Here is an 18,862-nt window from a genome sequence, read left to right on the forward strand (position 1 = left end):
GGCCAGCTGTAAGGGGGGAAAGTGTCTGATGTCACCTTCATAGGTGAAAAGGGAGAGTCCTGTACGCCATTAAGGAAGTAGAATGTCTTTGTCTTGCCTGTAACCCATATTCCAAGTCTCCACAGAAAGCTCATTTGGAAAATATTTTTGCAATCCAGGATATGTATCTGCTGCCAAAAACCATGGTTTTTGAGGCCATGGCCCCATCCCCCTACAAGACAAAATCAATTCATTCTGCTGCCCACAGCCTCTGCCTCTGAACCTTAAATACTCCAATTACATAATGGGCCACGGAGGGAAACTGCAGGAGGCCACCCTGCAAGAGCCATTATCTCCTTAAAGTAACACCAGTATCAGCAAAAGGAATCTCAATAGAATATTTTGTTACATTCTACAAAGATCTCCATAAACATGGGGGCTGCTGCTTGAAGCAAAGCAATCTCCCAGTTAACTGCAAAACCTAAAGCCTCTCAAAACTACATTATTCCCAAGGAAGCAACTACTGACATTCTTTGTGGGGGTCACAAAGCTTCCACCCTATCCCCACCCTGATTACCAAACAAACCACTCCTCTAAAATTATAAAAATGACACGTTTCACAACACAAGAGAGCTCTGTTTCAAGAAGCAGGCCACTAGAACCCCAAGGACAAACTGTTGGAGACAGGGTTTGACAATCCTGCCACAGCACTATTGTTGTGTTTACAAGAAACTGTGTTGCCAGTTAAGGTGCTGGGACCAAGACAGGGAAACTAAAATGCACCCTGATAAAACACACACACACACACACACACATCAGACAATAAAAAGGAGAGGAAAATCCATGCTGCAGCCTCCAACAGCAGGCAGGCAGAAGAGGATGATTAAAGTGCACCACCAACGCCATACAAGCACCATGAGAAAGCAGAAAATGCAGGTCAAACACCTCCTCCCCCATTGCCTGAAGGAGCCAGCAAGTCAGAAGCAGACAGCCGAGGAAAGGGAGGGGGCAGGAAGGAAAGGAGCAGCCCAGGGGAAGCTGCTTCAGCACATGGAGGAGGAGGAGGGATGGAAAGAGAAGAGAGGCAATGGTGAACTCACACAGAAGCACAGACGCTCTCTCTCCCTCCTGGCAAACAGTTGCTTTGAAGTGGAAGCCATCGTCCCAGAAAGGGGTTTTCCCACATTCCCACTGTAGGTCTTCCAGAAAGGACGTAACTGGCTCTTTACCACCCCCACCTCACACTGCATGGAGAGAACCCTGCCTGAGAACCCGAATGCAATGAAATAATAAGGTTCTCTTAAAATCCGCTTTCCTTTTTCCTCTCCTCCCCACAACACACACACCCTCCCACCACCCCTGGCTAACCCCATCCCCCAAGATCAGGAGAAGGATCACCATGACGCCCCCGCTCCCTTCCAGCGCCTGGCACTGGCCAGGCTGATCCCCACCCCCACCCCAAGCAGGGTGGGGGATGGGTGGGAGCGAAACGAAAAGCGGCCCCACCGCCCCCTCCCCACCCCCTCCCCGGCTTCCCTATGAGCACAACTCGACGGGAATTCCCCAGTCTTGTAACACCCCCACACACCCCAATCCCTTTCCTTACACACACACACACACACACCTCTCTTTACAGCCAGACGCCTTCAAGGCTGCAGAGAAACCGAGGATGTCAGACACAGGGAAGAGGAGAGTATGACCTCTTTCTTTCTCCACAAAATGCGAGAGGCTCCATCACCATCACCCCTCCGGAAGAACCAGTCCCAGCACTTCTCTCCCCGTCTTGCCATGCACATAACCCCCCAAGCAGAACGGATATACGGAGAGAGTTCCAGAGTTGGGGGCCAGCTGGATAACTGAGGAGGACGTGGAAGCTCAGGAGAAGGTGACGGGGAGCCGAAGCAGAGGAAAGGCCCCAGAGAAAACCCCTCTAAGTTTCCCACCCCTCCCCCTCCATAGGCGCCCTTCTCAAAGAGGGGCCCCTTCGCCCCACACACCCCCTTCCTCTTCCTTATTTGCCTTGGCTGACCTTTCCGGCCCGCTGCCCGGGCCCCCGGCACTAGGCCCTGCTCGACGCCACGGCGTTTCCTAGACGGCAGGCGGGACCGAGCGCCCAGCTCCACAGAGCAGCAGCCACGGCCCCTCCCCCTCCGCGGCAACAGTGAGCGGCCAACAGCTCCTCCTCAGCAGGCCGGGCGGAAACGGCACTGAGCGTACGGGGATTCCCAGCGCTGGCGCCAGGGGCGCCCCAGCCACGCCCACCGACCCTAGGCATTGGCTGGGCTGTCCGCGCGATCTCCACCCTCTTCCTTCGCTCCGCGATACCTCCTGACTCTTCCCCGCCTCCTATTGGCCGCGCTTGGCTCCCTTACTCTAAGAGAGCAGTCACACCCACCCCTCTGCCTGTAACCTGAGCGCCACAACTTCTATCCCCCCTCCCCGCCTACAGGGCCTGCCGTTTTATTGGTTACTGAGGATGCCACTCTAGCTGCGTCACGCACAGCCGGGCTATAAAACTAAAGCGCGGCACCCCGGTAGCTCAGAGTGATCGAGGGGAGCGCATAGTTTGTTAGAGGAGGAGGTGGCGGCTCTCTGAGCGGAGTTTGGGTGTCTGTCCGCGCCTTTGCGCACGTGGGTCTGCTGTTCTACGTGCTCAAGGGCGAGGCTACCTTCTGATTGGCTGGTCTTGGCCAGTCCCACGTGGGGATAAGTGCTGCTTTGGGACACGTGGCATCGGAAAAAGAAGGGGCGGGGGGTTGGGTTTAGTGTTGGCGCTGGAAAGTCCTCCGGGGTCTGGAAGGATGGGCAGGGCGCACGCGGCGCATGCGCCAGTTTGGGTGGCTATGCTGGAGGCGGCGAAAGGGAGGGTGTTTGTCGGGGGAGCTGGCTGCGGGGGAGTTTCGCGCCAGGAGAGGGTGTGCGTGCTTGGCTGGGAGCGTTTTCGCTCCTTGGGACAGGTTAGAGCTCGTACGGCTGCTGGATATAATGCGGGCTTTTCCAAGAACGCTGTAGTCCCCACCCCTCGCTCGGCTCTTGCGCCTGCCGCGAATCGCACCGCCCTCCCCGGGCGCGCAGCCTTTGCAGCCCGTTCTAGCCATAAACATGTTGACTGGGAGCCCAGCCCCACGGAATTCACTGGGACTTGTTCCCGTCTGCCTGCCCAGGGCGGCAGGCCGCCCTCGTGATCTGTTCTTCCCCTGCTTGTGCCTGCCTCGCTGTCCTTCTGTTGTCCCCCCGGTGATTCGGTGTAAGCTCCTTTGGGGGGCGGCGGCGGTGGGTGGGGGAGGGCGACCAGCTTGCTCTTGGGGTGCTTCCCAAGGGAGGCCTCCTAGTGCTACTCATCAAAAGGCACTATGCAGCTATTGCTTAAGGGACTTTTTGGGGTGGTGGGGGAAAAAACAGCGATAGGAAAAGGTAAGATGGTCAGAAAGGACGACGACGACGTCTGAATGCTTCCCCCCCCCAAAAAAAAAATCCCGTGAATGAGATTGCACAATAAATAAACCCTCGTCGGGAAGTACCCCAGCAAAAGCGGCTCACACATGTCCTCGTAGGGTCTATTTGGGCGTACACCTCTACTTTCTCTCTCCACCTCCCCCCCCCCCCGTCTGCACAAAGCTTTCGATCTCTATGCATTAAAATGAAGAGCGACACCTTGAAAGAAATGGACGGCGGAGAAAGGAGATTTAATCCAGTCTCGTATGAAAAATGGAAGAAAGTGGGAGAGCCTCTCCACTCATGGTGCAATGACCTTGGGGTAATAGTTGCTCACTGCGAGCTTTGAATACAATGCTGAACTTGGTTACTACTTCCCAATGAAAGAAAACTCAGTAAATTGAATAAGGATGTACTGTTTAAATAACCCTGCAACCCAACCTAAGGTTACGGCTACCTCAAGTCATAGATGTGTTCGGGAGACTGACCCCTTCAAGATAAACAGCAATGATCTCCAATCAAAACAATTGTTTTGTGTTATTACTCCAGATAACAATGAGAAATTCAAGGAAGTCCAATACAAGAAGGGCAGGTGCCAATGCATAAGAACAGCATAGATGGATGTCGGCCTGCCTGTGAGAGCCCCTGAGCTGTATACCTTGTGTGTGTCAGTTTCCACCATCTCTTCTTAATCAAGGTGGCCTGTTTCAGGAGGATCTTGAATGCAGGCATTTGGGGTTTCAGCCAAGAGTCAGAGCCTGTTCTGTATCTGCTTGGCTTCGAAATAAACTTTGTCCTAAACACAGACCTGTGTCTGCTGCAGTGGGGGAGGGAGGAGGCTGTGCCTAAGCCCACTGAAATTAAGCATAAGCACACCTAACTGCAGTTATATTTTCATCCCCCTTAGACAAGGATTGCCTCCCCCAAAACGTCTCAGAACCATTTACAATACTGGTGGTGGGCCCTATACATAAATGAAATGTAAGACAGCTTTGCAAATTGAAAGTTAAAACATGGGAATGGTGGTAGTGGAGAACAGGCATCACTTGGCCAGAACAAAGGGCCATGTGTATCCATCTGGGGCTATGCTGATCCCCTCTTGTTTGTGTTCGTGCTGGGATGGAGGTGGTGTAACTGCCCAGTGGCCTTTGATTGGCTGGGCCTTACCCTTGTTTCTGCAGACACAGGGAAACAAGTCACAGAGCAGACTTTTGCAGTTTAAAGTTTCCAAAGGCAAGGAATCAAGAATAAGTCCCAACCCATAGTTATAGACCACTCTTGATGGCCACTCAGTCATCCCCCAGCAACTAGTCTTTCCCCTTTCAGATGTCCCAAAGCAATATTGGTAGTGCAGCCTTCCCAACCTGGTACCCTCTAGAGGTTTTAGGCTTCAACTCCCATGGTCAAGAATTTATTTGTTACATTTATATCTCGGGTTTCCTCCAAGGGGTCCAATGTACATGATCCTCCATTTTCTCCTTATAACAACCCTGTGAGGTAAGTTAGACTGAGTCAGTGACTGGCTCCAGTCTAGTGACTAGCTCCAATCAACCAGTGAGCTTCATGGTGGGTGGAGACTAGAACCCAGGTCTCCTGCATCCTTGTCCAATACTCTAAACACACCACCACACTGGCTTTCCACTGAAATCCTGCTGGCAGTAGTCCAAGACATCAGGGGGGGGGGGGGTCGGAGGGTTACCAGGTTGGGAAAAGCTGAAGTATTGTCATAGTGTAGTGTTAGCCTAGGCAAACAACAGACAGTGCACAAGACATTTCAGTTGCTTTTAATTGTTCATATAGCTTAAAACTGAAACTTCCTGGATAGCTCACTTGAGCGCATGCGAGTGAATGCATTTACGGCTTGACCACATTTACATCTTTGCTTGGAAGTAAATTCCACAGAAGTCAATGGGATTAAAACAAGTAGGGCTGGGCTGCAATCCTAAACAGACATATTATGTAGCAAGAGTAATTGAACCCACTGGAATTTATTTCCACATACACACAAACAGAATTGTAAGCTTATATGCAGGGGACTTGCTTCTGGATAGAAGGACCCACAGTAATTAGAACTGTGGCTTTTACAGGAAGCCCAGAACAGAATCAAGCAACTGTTTTCATACAAACATATTTTGAAATCTTAAACTTTGGAAACAAATGTAACACAGAAAACATTTTGTTTTGTTCTTAGAAACAGATAGAGAAATTCTAAATTAGTGCCAGCAAGTTTACAAAAACATGGAGAAACAAGTGGGACGAGCATAAAATGTTGCAGTGTATAATGCTCCTCTTCAGGGTGCCAGCCATGTTCTTTTCCAGGGCACTCCATTTCTCCTCCCTCCTGCCCCTCTCGTCTGCATTCTTCACCCACTGAGCATGCTCAGTTTGACCCCCCTTCTTTTCCCCAACGGTTTTTTTTTTTTTTTTGGAGGGGGAGGGGGGGCTTCTGCAAACCTTGGGTTTTCCCCGAGCATATTAAATATCTCCTCGTCATTCCAGCTGCAGAAGCCCTGCCAACCTTACCTGTAAGCCACATGAAAGTACAGCAAGCCTTATTTTTAATACCTTATTGAGGCCTCTCAAAACAGCAGCTCCCTTCCAGGCTTAGCATTCACTGTGCAAGCTGGAGGATGTACTGCTCTGAATGTCAGCGGAGGCAACATAATGCTGCCTTCCGGTAGGGTGAGATTCTGGAGTCCCATCCCCCTTCGCTCGCTCTCTCATCTTTCCCTTTAAAAAAAAACCAACAAGCCACCGCAGCCCTGTTCCTATCCTATCAGGCCCACAATGCAACAGTCCAGCCTCGCTCCTCCACCAGGATGTGGAGAACAGGAAACTGGCACAGCTGTTACCCATGGCTGCGGTGAAGCAGGCGCGGGAGACCTCTGGTGGCAGCAATGCCACAGTACACCAGGGGAGACAAACAGCTTTTGAAGTCATTTTGGAAGTGCCTTGGACAAGGCGTCTGTGTGAGCAGAAAACGCTCCTCCACCCTCCTTTCATTAAATCGGTTTCCTGCATCTGTCAGTGTTTACATTCATGAATAGGGGCCCTTCTGGTCACAGGGACATCAAGGGAAGCTGCCTCATGTACCAGGTCATCATATTATCTTAACCCAATCTTCCCCAACCTTGGGCTACACGTCTCATAATCCCCTGCCAGGTTGGCCATGCTAGATGGGAGTTGTAGGCCAGCACGCCTGGAGGGCACCAAGTTGAGGAAGGCTGGTCTACTTTGGCACGCCTAAACGTTTGGGGGTGGGGTTGCTGCCAAAAATGTAGAGGGGGCAGATCACCTGGTTTGCAGGCCTTTTAAGGGCAAAATTTTAAACGGTTTTTAAATTTGTAAAAAAAAAAAAAGGGGGGGGGGGACAGCAGAGAAAATTTAAGGGGGCCTGCCCTCCTAAAGCAAGGTCTTTCACAGATTTTTTTAAAAAACTGCAGATGCCAGGGACTGAAAATGTGCTCTACCACCAGAGCTATGGATCCCTCCCCTCCCACATAGCATAGGGACTGCCTCACTCCAACATACACAGTTCCCAATCTGTTTTTTAAATGTTAAATTGGTCCCATAGTGTGCTATAAGGGCACACGATGCAGCTACCTGATACCAAGCAGATCTGTGTCTGCTCAGTGCGTGGATAGGAGACCACATGGGCACCTCACGTAAGCCACCTTAAGCTCCATCATGGACGGAAGGATCCTTCATCCTGCCCATCACTGGTGGTGAGTCTATTGGTTCTCAGTGCTGCTGTGAAAAAGGTTGTGGCCTGTTTTATCTCACGGTGGATCTTCTTGCAAAACCTTGATCCTAAAACTATTTCCTCTGAAGTCCCCCTGGTTTCAGAAAAACATCTGCACTTAATTGTATGCCTAGGGCTGTGGCCTAAATGTCCTTGATCCCAAGTCTGTTGCATGGCTTTCTAGAAACCATGTCACGACCTATCAGCTCCAATGGCCTTTAATTTTTTGTTTCATTTTTCTAGCACTCGTGGTTATAAAACAGTAACTCCTGGAAGCTTGCATACATTTTAATTATTATTTATACAGCACTATCAATGTACAAGGACCCCTTACAGAGTTTGGTAAGAAAAAAAAATACAGGTTGTTGCCCTCCATCCCATGAAGCTGCAGTCTAAATTTTGACAGTGTGAGAGCATCAGCAGATGTGAGATGAAGGTAAAAACACGGAGGGGAAGAGTGGGAGAGGCAAGGATAAGGAGGGGTGGGCGGGCAAATGTAACTAAACACACTTAGGCCTCCCCCCTTTTTTTGCAATTGTGGGTATAGAATAAATCAGGAGTGGGGAACTTCTTTCTGCCCAAGGGCCAACTTCCATTTGAAGAGGCTTGGGGGTGACATTCCAGAAGTGGGTGAGGCAAGAGGCAAAAGGGGCATCGCCAAAATGCCAGCACATTGTAGCTTAAAGTTCTTACTGCCAGCCATTAAGCCTTAGGAGAGGTAAGAACATCAGAAGTGCCCTGCTGGATCAGACCAAGGGCCCATCTAGTCCAGCACTCTGTTCACCCAGTGGCCAACCAGCCATCGGCCAGGGATCAACAAGCAGGACATGGTGCAACAGCACCCTCCCACCCATGTTCCCCAGGAACTGGTGCACACAGGCTTACTGTCTCGAATACTGGAGATAGCACACAACCATCAGGGTTAGTAGCCATTGATAGCCTTCGCCTCCAGGAATTTATCCAACCCCGCCTTTAAAGCCATCCAAATGGGTGGCCATCACTACATCTTGTGGTAGTGAGTTCCATAATTTAACTATGCGCTGTGTGAAGAAGTCCTTCCTTTTATTTGTCCTGGTATTTGACCTTTTAGAATGGGGAAGGGGTATGTCCATCTGGGGAACCCCAGAGGGCTGGACTGGGACCCCAGGAGGTCCTGAGGCTCCCGACCCCCAGACTAAACAGTTAGGCCAAGGACTTCAACAAGAAAAGTCAAGCAAACATTGGGGAAAATACATGGTCCCATGGCCCAAATTCACACTGACTTACGAGTCAGACCACAATCCACAGTGCCAGCCACCTGATCTACGACTTGCTTGCACCCACAGGCATCGCAAGGTCATGATAACATCAACATCCCCCTTAGTGAACCCCAAATTGATATCATCAGGCCAAATCTATCCCCCAATTACCAATCTAGTGCCGAAACAGAGACAGGCAAGGAGCAGCGGTGGTGGTTGTGGCAATACAACCACTGTTACATGCCACAGAGGGGTTAAAGGCACAGGAGCTGTGCAAAAAAAAACAAAAAAGCCTAGCTGAGTGGAAAGTTGAACTACCCTGGTAGGAAGAGACTGGACAAAGGTGCCCAGAGAGGGCACGGGGAGGGGTGGTCCTAAACACTGGATTAAGGGGACAATCCTGTTTACACTTATATGGGAGTATGTCCCATGTAGCTGAATGGGACATACTTCCACGTAAGGAGGAATAGGATCAGGCTGCACAATGCTCGAACCCTGCTCCGCAACGGGAGCTGTAGCACAACTGGGAAAACAACCCCCAAAGAGCTGCAAAGTCTCATCTTAACACTACCACACTTTCCCCATGCTCCTTGGCACAACTCTTGCCCTCTCCTGCCTGCCAGCTCGCTTTCACACACCATTAATGCTTGATAACCTGTAGCGGCTTTCCCCAACCCAGGGCCCTCCAGAGGTCCTGGACTACAACAACTATCATCCCCAGCCAACAGGCACTGTAAACCGTGGGAGACGGTAACGGCCCATTCTGTGACTGCTCAAGGTCCACTAGCTCTAAATACCCAAAGGCAATTTGTTTCTTTGCTTTGCTGCTACATAAAACTTCACAAATTGTACACCGACCAGCAGGACCCTGTATTACAAGTCACTCCAAACCATCAGGGGGTTTATGACTCAGCTGTAAACATCATGTTGCCTTTTATTCCAAGAGGCTCTTAAACCCAGTTGAAAGGTGGAGCGGGGGGGATTTCACATCCATCGGCAAGAAGGGCTTCTGCCAGCAATTTGTCTCATTGTGTGGTGAAATACTTTGCCTAACTGGCAGGGTTAGAGGGAGTCTAACAAAGGCTTTTATTGGATGACAAAAAAGAAGGCCCAGAGGCTCTGCTCATGACCTGCTAAACAGGGCCAGGATTTTGGGCCAAGTCAGAGTTCTGTGCCATGTATTGCTGGAGGGAGTTTGATGGCAGCAGAGATAGGCCTTATCTGCACTGGGATATTGTGTAGCTCCCTGAATGCCGGTTTGCAACACCTGTAAGCTGCAGGTAGCCTTTCCTGAAAAAATTATCTGATCTTAAAGGTACACACCACATTTATTGATACAGAATAATCAAAATCCCATGTATATGGGCACAGGTTGGCAAGCTGGTGCCCGCCGGATGTTTTGGACTACAGCTCCCTTATGCCCCAGCCAGCATGGCCCATGTTCATGGATGATGGAGGTTGTAATCCAAAACGTCTGGAGAGCACTAGGTTGCCTATACTTACATTTGGGATTCTACCACCAGTCCACAGGGGAATTTCAGATACTGACTGAAGCTATGCCTATTCAAACAGAGCTCGGTCTGAAATTCAAAGGGATCACACCACATTTTCTGTACCACTTTTGCAGTAAGACTTTGCAGAGTTATCAGTGTGCACTGAAAACTGAAGTGAGACAAGATTTTATCACAAAATAGGACAGGGTGTGTGTTGCAGGTGGCATCTAGAGCTGCCTGTGTTTTTAATAATTGCATTAAAAGAACATGGGAAAGCAAACGCTTTTTCTCATCACTGCATCTGCATGCTGGGAAAAACTGCACCTAGTGCATCTCTGGCAGTTGTTAGAAGGTGCAGGAGCCCTGCCCCCACCCACCCCAAAAGTTGAGAACTTTGTTGAATCCATCATATCAGGATCACCAGCTTTGCTCATTTTCACTTGCAAACAAAGATGAACCTTATACAAACTAGTCAGAGTGTCCAGTGACCCACTTTACACCCTAAGCCTTGATCAACCAAGCCTTTTTAATCTGGACGACGTAGTCCTAGGATTTTTGCAAGACTACAGGCTGGCCCAAATTTAGGCCATCAGAAGAAATTGAAAATGGCTGCCATTGGGAGCCTTTGCAACAACTACCACTAAGGAAGCAGAGAAGATGGGTTGCAATTTGGATTAAAGGCAAGTCTTAGAAACCCCGATGGCTACCAGTTGAGTGGATACAAAGATAGGTCCAACAAGAGACCCAGATGAACATCAGTGGAGGCTGGTGGCTCCAATGTCAATGGGGCGGTGAATCCGCTCTGGGTTTCAGTCAAAACTCTAAAAGAGCTATCTGCACCTTAGATAGTTCCTTTAGCATTCTGACGGAAACCCAGAGCGGATCCACCATGCCAGTGACATCAGAGCCACCGGCCACCGCTGTGTGCATGTGTGTGCGGCTGAAGGAACAGCCGTGGACATGTAATGGCTAGTAACAGTGAAACAGAGATCATAAGCAAACTCCCCCCAACCCTTTCCCTTTTCGTGCCTTTTCTTAAGAGGCATTGTCTCATTTATTTAAGGAGTTGAATCCGTGGCCGAATGCTCCCATTTGTCCCTCCGTCGCTTGAAGTTCTCCCCACCCAGCCCGCCAGCTCCCAATCTCTGCTAACAGCACATCATTGGCTGGAGTTAGCACAGCAACTTTCTAGTTCAACCCCCGCCCCATCCACAGGCTGGAGACGGGACAGTACGGTGCTAGTGCAGCTTTAAAAATCCAGCTCCTTAGAGCCATTTGGAACGGATAACTAAAAGGATGTCTTAAGAAGGGAAACAATCCACCGGCAGGGAAAGATATGAGGGGTTCCAACTACTACAAGGCAGACTTTGGGCTAAACAGGGAAGTTACAGCTTCCTATAGCAGACACGGCAGTTCAGCGGTAGAATAAGCTGTCTAGAGAGGCTACAGCCTTCTTTCCCTCCCCTTAAAATACCCCCAACACAAGACAGACAATTTTGGGGGAAGCTTTAGGTACAAGATATCCTCCTGCAGGGAGGGGTTACAATAGATTACATACACCCCCGACAGTGCTCCTTCCATGGCTTCCCCATGGTGCAAAACGGAAGCCCCCGGCAACACCTGCCCAGAATCCCCCCTCGTTCGGACATGGTGCAGAGAATACAGACCCCGTCTTCTTACCGAGCCCACCTGGGAGCACCCTAAAAATCCAACCGCCACAGATCTGTACAGCCTCCACTTTATAAAAAAGAAAAGAAAAGAAAGAGCGCTCCTCTTTTAAACGAGAGCTGCCCTGTTGTTTTCCATGCTGCCCAGACGGGCCTTGAGTTGCTCTCTCTTCTCCCCACCCGCTGAGAAGGGCACGCGCACCCAAGGGTCACCCGGAAACGCCAAGGCGGGCGAGCCAAGCTGCGAAGGACTTCTCAGTTCAGCAGTTTGAGCTGCCCCGTCACCTGATTCACCATCTCTTCTTCCCCCATAATGGCAAGGACTGTGTGCGACCCAGCTGGAATCTGAAACAGGAAGGACACGGCACAGTTGGGACAAGCACCACCGCCAGGGAGAGCAGGCGGAGGGGTTCCGGTTGCGCCCGGAAGCTCTCTGCTCTAGCTCAGTGCTCATGAGCTCGGCACTGTGGATCCGCCAGTACAGCCTTCCCCCAGCCGGGTGCCCTCTTCGTGTCTGCGGGTACGACTCCCAGCATTCCTGGTCACTGGCCAGGCTGGTTGGGGATGATGGGAGTCAGAGTCCAAAACATCAGAAGGGGGCAAGGCTGGGGAAAGCCGCCTTGGTACATGCTACTGGCCGTGTTCAGAAGACACCTTAAACCATTGTGAATAAGGCTTTTTTGCTTTATTCACCATAGTTAAAGCCATGGAATAATAATAATAACAACAACAACAACCCGCCTCTCCCTCTGGATCAAGGCAGGATACAACACAAATGCAAACACCATAAAATACATATAATTGATTAAAACATTTTAAACTAATACATTATTTAAAAGCAGCACATTATTAAAAGGCATCTAAAAATTCAACTGGGTAAGGTGTCTTCTGAACAGGGCCTGGCTTTCTGGCTTAACCACCATGGTTAAAGCCATGGTTTAAGGGGCCTTCTGAACGAGCCTCCTGTTTTCAAGTTCTCCCTAGCTACCAGGAGATTATTATTTTCCTGAGCTATCGGTATGCACTATTGCAGGGGTGCTGAAGCTCAGGCCCTCAGGTGGCCCCTTCCCCTTCCCCTTCCCCTTGGCCACCAATCATTTGGTAGCTTCCCACTTTTGTGCAGTTCCCCTTAAGAACATAAGAAGAGCCCTGCTGGATCAGGCCAAGGGTCCATCTAGTCCAGCACTCTCCCAGCCCCGGTATTCTAAAAGGTCAAAATGCCTCTCCTAAGGCTGCATGACTGGCAGCAAGATTTAACCCATAAATATGCAAGTATTTTTTGATATTTTGGCCCCGCCCCTTTTACCTTTGGCCTGGCCTCTCCCTGGAATGTGGTCCCCAGAACAGCCTCTGAAATGGAATTCAGCCTTCAAGCTGAAAAAGGTTCAACACTCCTGTACGAGAGCGTAATCAATAAACACGATTCTATAGCTGCTGAAATAGTCTTGCAAAAAGCCTGAACCACATTTTCCATTTTTCCTTCCCCCCCAACCCTCTTTTTTTAAAAACATTCCCGTTATGAGAATGCTGAATGCTGAAGCCAGTAAGAGAATTCTCATCATGACCACCTTAAGCATTTGCCTCCATAGACTTGACAGGTCAACAGCCTCTCCAGTTAAACTCGGAAATCAAAATTCGAAATGTAGTAAAACCGGGTTTGAATTTGGAAGACCTGATCAAATTGTAAACTGTCCTCATTCGTAGCTTGGCCCTCGGGGGCTTAGGATTTGCAAGGTTGAAAACATGTAGCTAGTTGAAAGACACAGCATTCCATATCCACTGGCAGAAACCTTTCAGAAAAATTAAAATGTGGTTGGCTGGATATGAGGGGGTTTCAATCCAACACATCTGGAGGATACCAGGTTGGGGAAGGCTGAACTATAGTCTATGGAAATCACTATACTGCTAGAATCCTTTTTATCCTAGCTCCATATTTCCTAAAAAGGGAGATCTTTAAACACACTCACACACCCTTACAATACTTTCTAGAAGTAACATTCTGAGACTCAAATGACAGAACCTCCACATACAGTACAAATCTTCAGCAATTGTACATCTATTGTCCTGATCTATGAATCCTCTCACAATACAGGACCTTATAAGAAAGCAAACAGAATATCCCATGTTTTGTTCCCCCATAAGTTCTGAAACTAGAAGTAGACATGTATCAGCCAACATACTCAATTTCCAAAATTCATGCCCACTGGAGAATTCACCACCACCACCACCACCCTCTGTCCTTGCATACCTACCAGTTGTTGTTCCCTCAGCAAGAACCAGATTCATAAACTCGGTTCAAAGTGGCCCACCTAGGGAAGGAGTATCTGGCCGTTTACCTGGGTCCGCCCTGCATCTTGCACTAGGTATGTTGGCAGTTCCAGGCTCAGGGCTAAGGCATGCAGCTCCAGCAACTGGTCCGTGTTGGATCCCTGAAGGACAACTTTCTTGGCCCTGAAAAAGGCAAAACAAACTTGGATGCAAGACCAGCACCTGCCCCCAACACAGCACTTTTCCCCTGCGGCCAAGATTCTGCCAGAAGCAAAGGACAGAGACCGCTGGACACAAGGTTCAAGGGCCTGCAGGCCTATTTCACAGGTGAGCAAAAAGAAGCTTAAATAAGAGGAGCACAGCAGTGGAGGCTGGGTTTCTAACTAGGCTTCTGCAACTGGGAGATCTCCTTCCATTCACAGATGGAACCAAGACCCAGCAGAAGATCTCGCCAGCGGAAAGTAGGGGAGGCTATTTTTACCGATTCCCCTCACCTCTCCAGCATCCCCACCGCCCCTTGTTCTACAGGGTTCCCCAGGGTTCGGGAGCAGAATTTTAGAGGGGGTGGGCACACGGGGCTGTAGGGGGAATCTGTGAAAGGCGCCTGACCTCACATCTGCTGGCAGGAGCACCCCATCAGCAGAACTCCACTCAAGATGCTTCTATTAGCATCAGAATCCAGCCACAGAACTGAAAAATACTTGACAATGTTCCTGAAGACCGAGTTTGAGGCTGGACACCTGGAAAGCCGGATGCCTAGAGCAAGGGTACAGAACCTCTTTCAGCCCTGAGGGCCAAATTCCATTTCAGAGAAGCTTTTGGGGGGGCCGCATTCCAACGGTGGGTGGGACTGAAGGCAAAAGGGGTGGGGTCAACATCAAAGGCGGGGGGCCAGACCCAAATACCCAAAAATGCCAGCACAATTTAGCTTAAAGCTCTTACAGCCAGTAACTAAGCCTTAGGAGAAGGATTTCAATCTTTTAGAATGGGAGAAAATTTGCACAAAAGCGGGAGACAACCAAACCACCGATGGCTGGGATGGGTGGGGGGAGAACAGAGGGCTGGACTTGGACCCCAAGAAGGCCGGATTTGGCCTCTGGTCCTGCAGTTCTGCACCCCTGGCCTAGTGCTCTGGTACTGTTGATTAAAAATCTGAAAATATTCTCAGAGTAGGACTGGCACTCCAAGCTGATATTGACACTTAGGATCCATGGTCATGCAAGCCCGGCCACCGCAGTCTGGCCTTGTGACTCCAAAAAATCAGTGCATGCTAGATTGAAGTGTCACCAGCATGTCTGGTGGCATGCAGATGCTGTTGTCCAGCACCACGTTAAGAAGGGCTGGTGCTGCCGTGGAGGCAGGTTCATCATGGGCACAGCTAGCTAGGATCAGAATAGCAGAGCCACTTCGCCATGCCATCAGTCGGCTCCAAGGGGGAGCCAGAAGAACGATCTATGCTCCTGGCTTAGACCGAGAGGCTAAAAAGCAGAGTGGTTTCCTGCTTGCCTTTTCCAGCAAGCTAAGCTGAGAATGGATGGTGAACCCAAGCTGGTGAACTTGAAGCCTTCATATAATTGCCGTGGTGGAATTTAAAGGTTATATCCAAAGCTAGGCTGACACTAGTCAGCATAGATCCACTGAAATAAATGGGACTTTGGGTTGTTATCCAATGTTAATATAAAGGGGTCTCTTGTTCATCTCCATGATCATGACAAGATACTTTGGGGAAGGTTTATTTATTTATTTTGATAGGCTTTATATACCACTTTGAATCGAATAAGATTCCCAAGTGGTGAACAATAAAAAGAACGGAAGGATTAAAAATGCAGAATTAAATTATTTAAAATCAAATAACGCCAATAAAAAAAAAACATGGCTGGTCAAATCAGGAAAGTCTTCTTTAAATAAAATTGTCTTTAGCAGGAAGATGTTGAAGTTGTACCCCAAACTGTACGCAGTGAAGACTAGTGGCTCTGATGTCAGTGGAGCGGTGAATCTACTCTGGGTTTCAGTCAGAACTCTGGCTTCGCACCTTGGAGAGCTCCGTCAGAGTTCTGATTGAAACCCAGAGCGGATCCACCGCCGTACTGACATTGGAGCCACCAGCTTCCACCGACTGTACTCATCCAGTGGTTGAACAGCCTTTCCAGTCCACCCCATCCAGTTTCAAGAGCAGGATGCCTGCCCGTGGCCTAATCCCCTCTTGCTTTCTTACCCATGTTCATCCCATTGGTTAATGATGTCCCTGTGAGTAGGCCGCTCCTGCATCAGCTGGAACAGGCCAATTGCTGCATGCCCCACCTGGGCGGCAATCTGCAATGAGACAGCAAATCAAGAAAACTCGTTTCCCCTACATGGCTTCTGCCAAAAGAAACATGCAGTTCTGCAGCAACAGAGGTGCAGCTACAGGAGGAAGCAGCCATCTTGCCATCACCAGCCAGGGTAGAGGTTAACAACCAGTTAGAAATCATAATCAAATTATTATCAAATTCAGCTTGTATGGATGGACCAGCAAGAGTAGGAGGCCGTTTTTCAGTAACAGCTGAGTCTGTATTGTTACTGTACCACAATCAAGAGCCCCTGATTATTCAAAGGCTGACTAGCTCACCTTCATTTCCCTTCAGCCTCAGATAAGCCGTTCAATTATGTAAGCAGATCAGCAACTGAAGCCACTTTAAAAGGTTTACTCCCTATGGGAAACAAAGATAACAACCCTTGAGGAGTTTTACCTTTCCAGCTCCCATAGAGAGCTCCATATTCACCACGAAGACCATTTTATAGTAACCACTGCCTTGAGCATCCTCTTCCTCCTGGAAAGAAAGTTTGACAGTAAGTCCCTTCCATTGTAGCGTGTTCAGTTTTATGAACCAGTGTGGTATAGCAGTTAAAGTGTCGGACTAGGACTGAGGAGACCTGGGTTCAAATCCCCACTCATTCAGGAAGCTCAGTGGGTGAGCTTGGGCCAACCACCAATTCTTGGGCTGAGCTTACATCTGGATATGTATGAGTGATGATACACTCTGTTAGTGAAAAAGCCTAAAATGTGTTGCATTCTTACCCCAGGCTTTTAAAAGCAGGGACAAAATTTGAGTCTATAAGGATAAGGGTGGGAGTGGAAATGTACATTTCGCACCATTTGCTGCTAACATCCAAGAAACATACACATTTCCATTTATGGGAAATAGAACTTTTGCCCATATAAAGAACAAAAGAAAATCAGTTTCTCCCTTCATTCCCAACTGAAACTTTCGCTATTGCACTTGCTAACATTCTTCCATTTAATTCTTGCCCCTCCCTCTATTATCTTCCGGCACTGAGTTAGCAAAACATCCTGAGGGCAGGATCCTGTCTTTTGGGCTTACGAAACACTGTAAACCACCAGATAAACATTAGCTTGTGCATATTACAAATGCATGCCATAGATCAGCTGCTCAGGGAGCTTCTTGTATACACCAGCCTTCCCCAACCTGACACCTTCCAAATGAAGTTGTAGTCCAACACATGGAAGCACCTCTCTCTTCTGCTTAGTTCCAGCATCATGTCCTCCGTGCTCACTACACATGCCTAGTTACTAAATGCTCTTAGGTTTTCTGGTTATCTATAACATTTAGTATAAACCAGTGAAGCTGCAGATGCGGAGGCTGAGAATACTATTGTAGGTACACATTGTGTGCATGTGCGCGTGTCACATGGGTTGGAATAGTACAACCTTTCACAATGTGATCCCCTTCAGCATCACCCAATTATAGTGCAAAAGATCTGGAGGGCACTAGGTTGGCCAAAGTTGGAGCATCATAATGGAGAATCAAGAGTGAAGTTTCAGCAGCATGCTTTTATGCATTTTTAGCACGTCTTATATTTTGGTTATTTCAGGCGTGGCTATTCACAGCCCCTGCAAAAGATCAGGCGCAGGTTACAGAAACATGCCTATGAAGAGGCCCTGGTGGCCAGTTTCTAATAATAATAAGTTAGAGCTGCTCGGACTGGAGATCCTCTCAGAAAGCCACACCCTCTAACATGGACGCTCTGCTCCCGAATTTCAGAATGTGTGAGGTGGGGAGAGAACTCTGTACATGCCCCAAAACACTCTCAACGGCAGAAGGGTTTGCAAAATCGCCATCCCAAGCCGCAGCTAGCTAGAAGGTTTTGTAGGCTATGAGACGCGAGGATGAGAAACGGGGGGCAGCAGGGAGAGGATTAGGCCACAAACTGAGTCCTGACAGGCTCGGAAGGGAGCCGAGCTCAGGGAGCCGGGAAGGTACCTGAGAATCGAGGCCGCTACTGAAGTACAGCTGCGCCGCCGCCTCAGCAGAGCGGCCCCCGGTGAGCGCCAGAGCCTGTGGGGGGAAAGAGGACGGCAAGGGATGAGCGCCAGCGGGTGGGATCCCGACCCAGACCCAGAACCAGACCCAGGCGTCCCTTCCTCCACCCGCCCCCCGGTCCCCGGAACCCCGTGCGCAACCCCGGCCCACCCGCCGCGCCGCGGCCTCCGGGATGCCCAGCTCCAGCAGCGGCGCAACGAGGGACTCGTCCACGCCCGAGTCCGAATCGAGAGGTTGCGACTCCATTCTTTCCAGCTGCCGGCGCTCTGCCCTCCGATTGGCTTCTGCTGCCGCCTCCCGGCTAATCAGAGCTTACCCGCCCACCTCGTCATTGCGCGGCGTGGCCAATCCCTCTGCCCGCGTCGGGTGAGGGCAACCAGTCATCTGCGGCCGCCGAGGCTGAGATCCGCCCTTCGCAGCGTTCTGCTTCCACGTCCATCGCCGGGTGCAGGGATGCGGCGGCTTGGTTTGGGCGGGCGCGTCCCCGCGTCGTCGCGCGCCTGGCAGGCTGAGCGCGCTCGTGCCTCTGCCCGGGTCTGCTGGCGGGCCTGGCATGGGGGCGCTGCGGCGGCGGCGGCGGCCCAGGCGGCTTCAAGCGGGCCTTGCTTGGGTGGCATCGCGGGCGGCGCACAAACTCAAGGGTGGGCTGGAGTGGCTGTTTGACGTACAAAGGCCGCTCTTCCTGGGCAGCAGCCGACTGGGTCATTCCCTTCGCGCG

At 50.0% G+C, this 18,862-nt stretch overlaps 2 protein-coding genes across 3 annotated transcripts in view; both read right to left on the reverse strand.

Annotated features, from left to right (window-relative positions):
* SETD5 (SET domain containing 5) overlaps positions 1-2,170 on the reverse strand; it is a 67,747-nt gene extending 65,577 nt beyond the window's left edge. For both annotated transcript variants that reach the window (XM_063122120.1, XM_063122119.1), the window contains exon 1: positions 2,009-2,170. The gene's annotated coding sequence lies outside the window, so the exon portion shown is untranslated. The remainder of the gene's footprint in view (positions 1-2,008) is intronic.
* Positions 2,171-7,428: 5,258 nt separating this feature from the next.
* On the reverse strand, positions 7,429-18,404 carry LOC134395896 (probable peptidyl-tRNA hydrolase 2). Its single transcript, XM_063122122.1, has 6 exons — positions 18,295-18,404; positions 18,085-18,159; positions 16,552-16,632; positions 16,038-16,135; positions 13,891-14,005; positions 7,429-11,899 (listed from the first exon to the last, which is right to left on the reverse strand). The coding sequence occupies exons 1-6, from the start codon at positions 18,388-18,390 to the stop codon at positions 11,810-11,812; spliced, it is 555 nt and encodes a 184-aa protein (XP_062978192.1). The 5' UTR covers positions 18,391-18,404; the 3' UTR covers positions 7,429-11,809.
* Positions 18,405-18,862: the final 458 nt, after the last annotated feature.

The sequence above is a fragment of the Elgaria multicarinata genome, chromosome 3 (genome assembly GCF_023053635.1).
Source record: "Elgaria multicarinata webbii isolate HBS135686 ecotype San Diego chromosome 3, rElgMul1.1.pri, whole genome shotgun sequence".
NCBI classification, from domain to species: Eukaryota; Metazoa; Chordata; class Lepidosauria; order Squamata; family Anguidae; genus Elgaria; species Elgaria multicarinata.

Excerpts from the sequence above, each read along its gene's own strand:
- LOC134395896 (XM_063122122.1), bottom strand. The coding sequence starts at position 18,390 with ATGGAGTCGCAACCTCTCGATTCGGACTCGGGCGTGGACGAGTCCCTC. Across the intron at positions 16,633-18,084 it reads GTAGCGGCCTCGATTCTCAG|GAGGAAGAGGATGCTCAAGG; the intron begins GTACCTTCCCGG and ends CTTTCTTTCCAG. Across the intron at positions 11,900-13,890 it reads AAGATGCAGGGCGGACCCAG|ATTCCAGCTGGGTCGCACAC; the intron begins GTAAACGGCCAG and ends TTCCTGTTTCAG.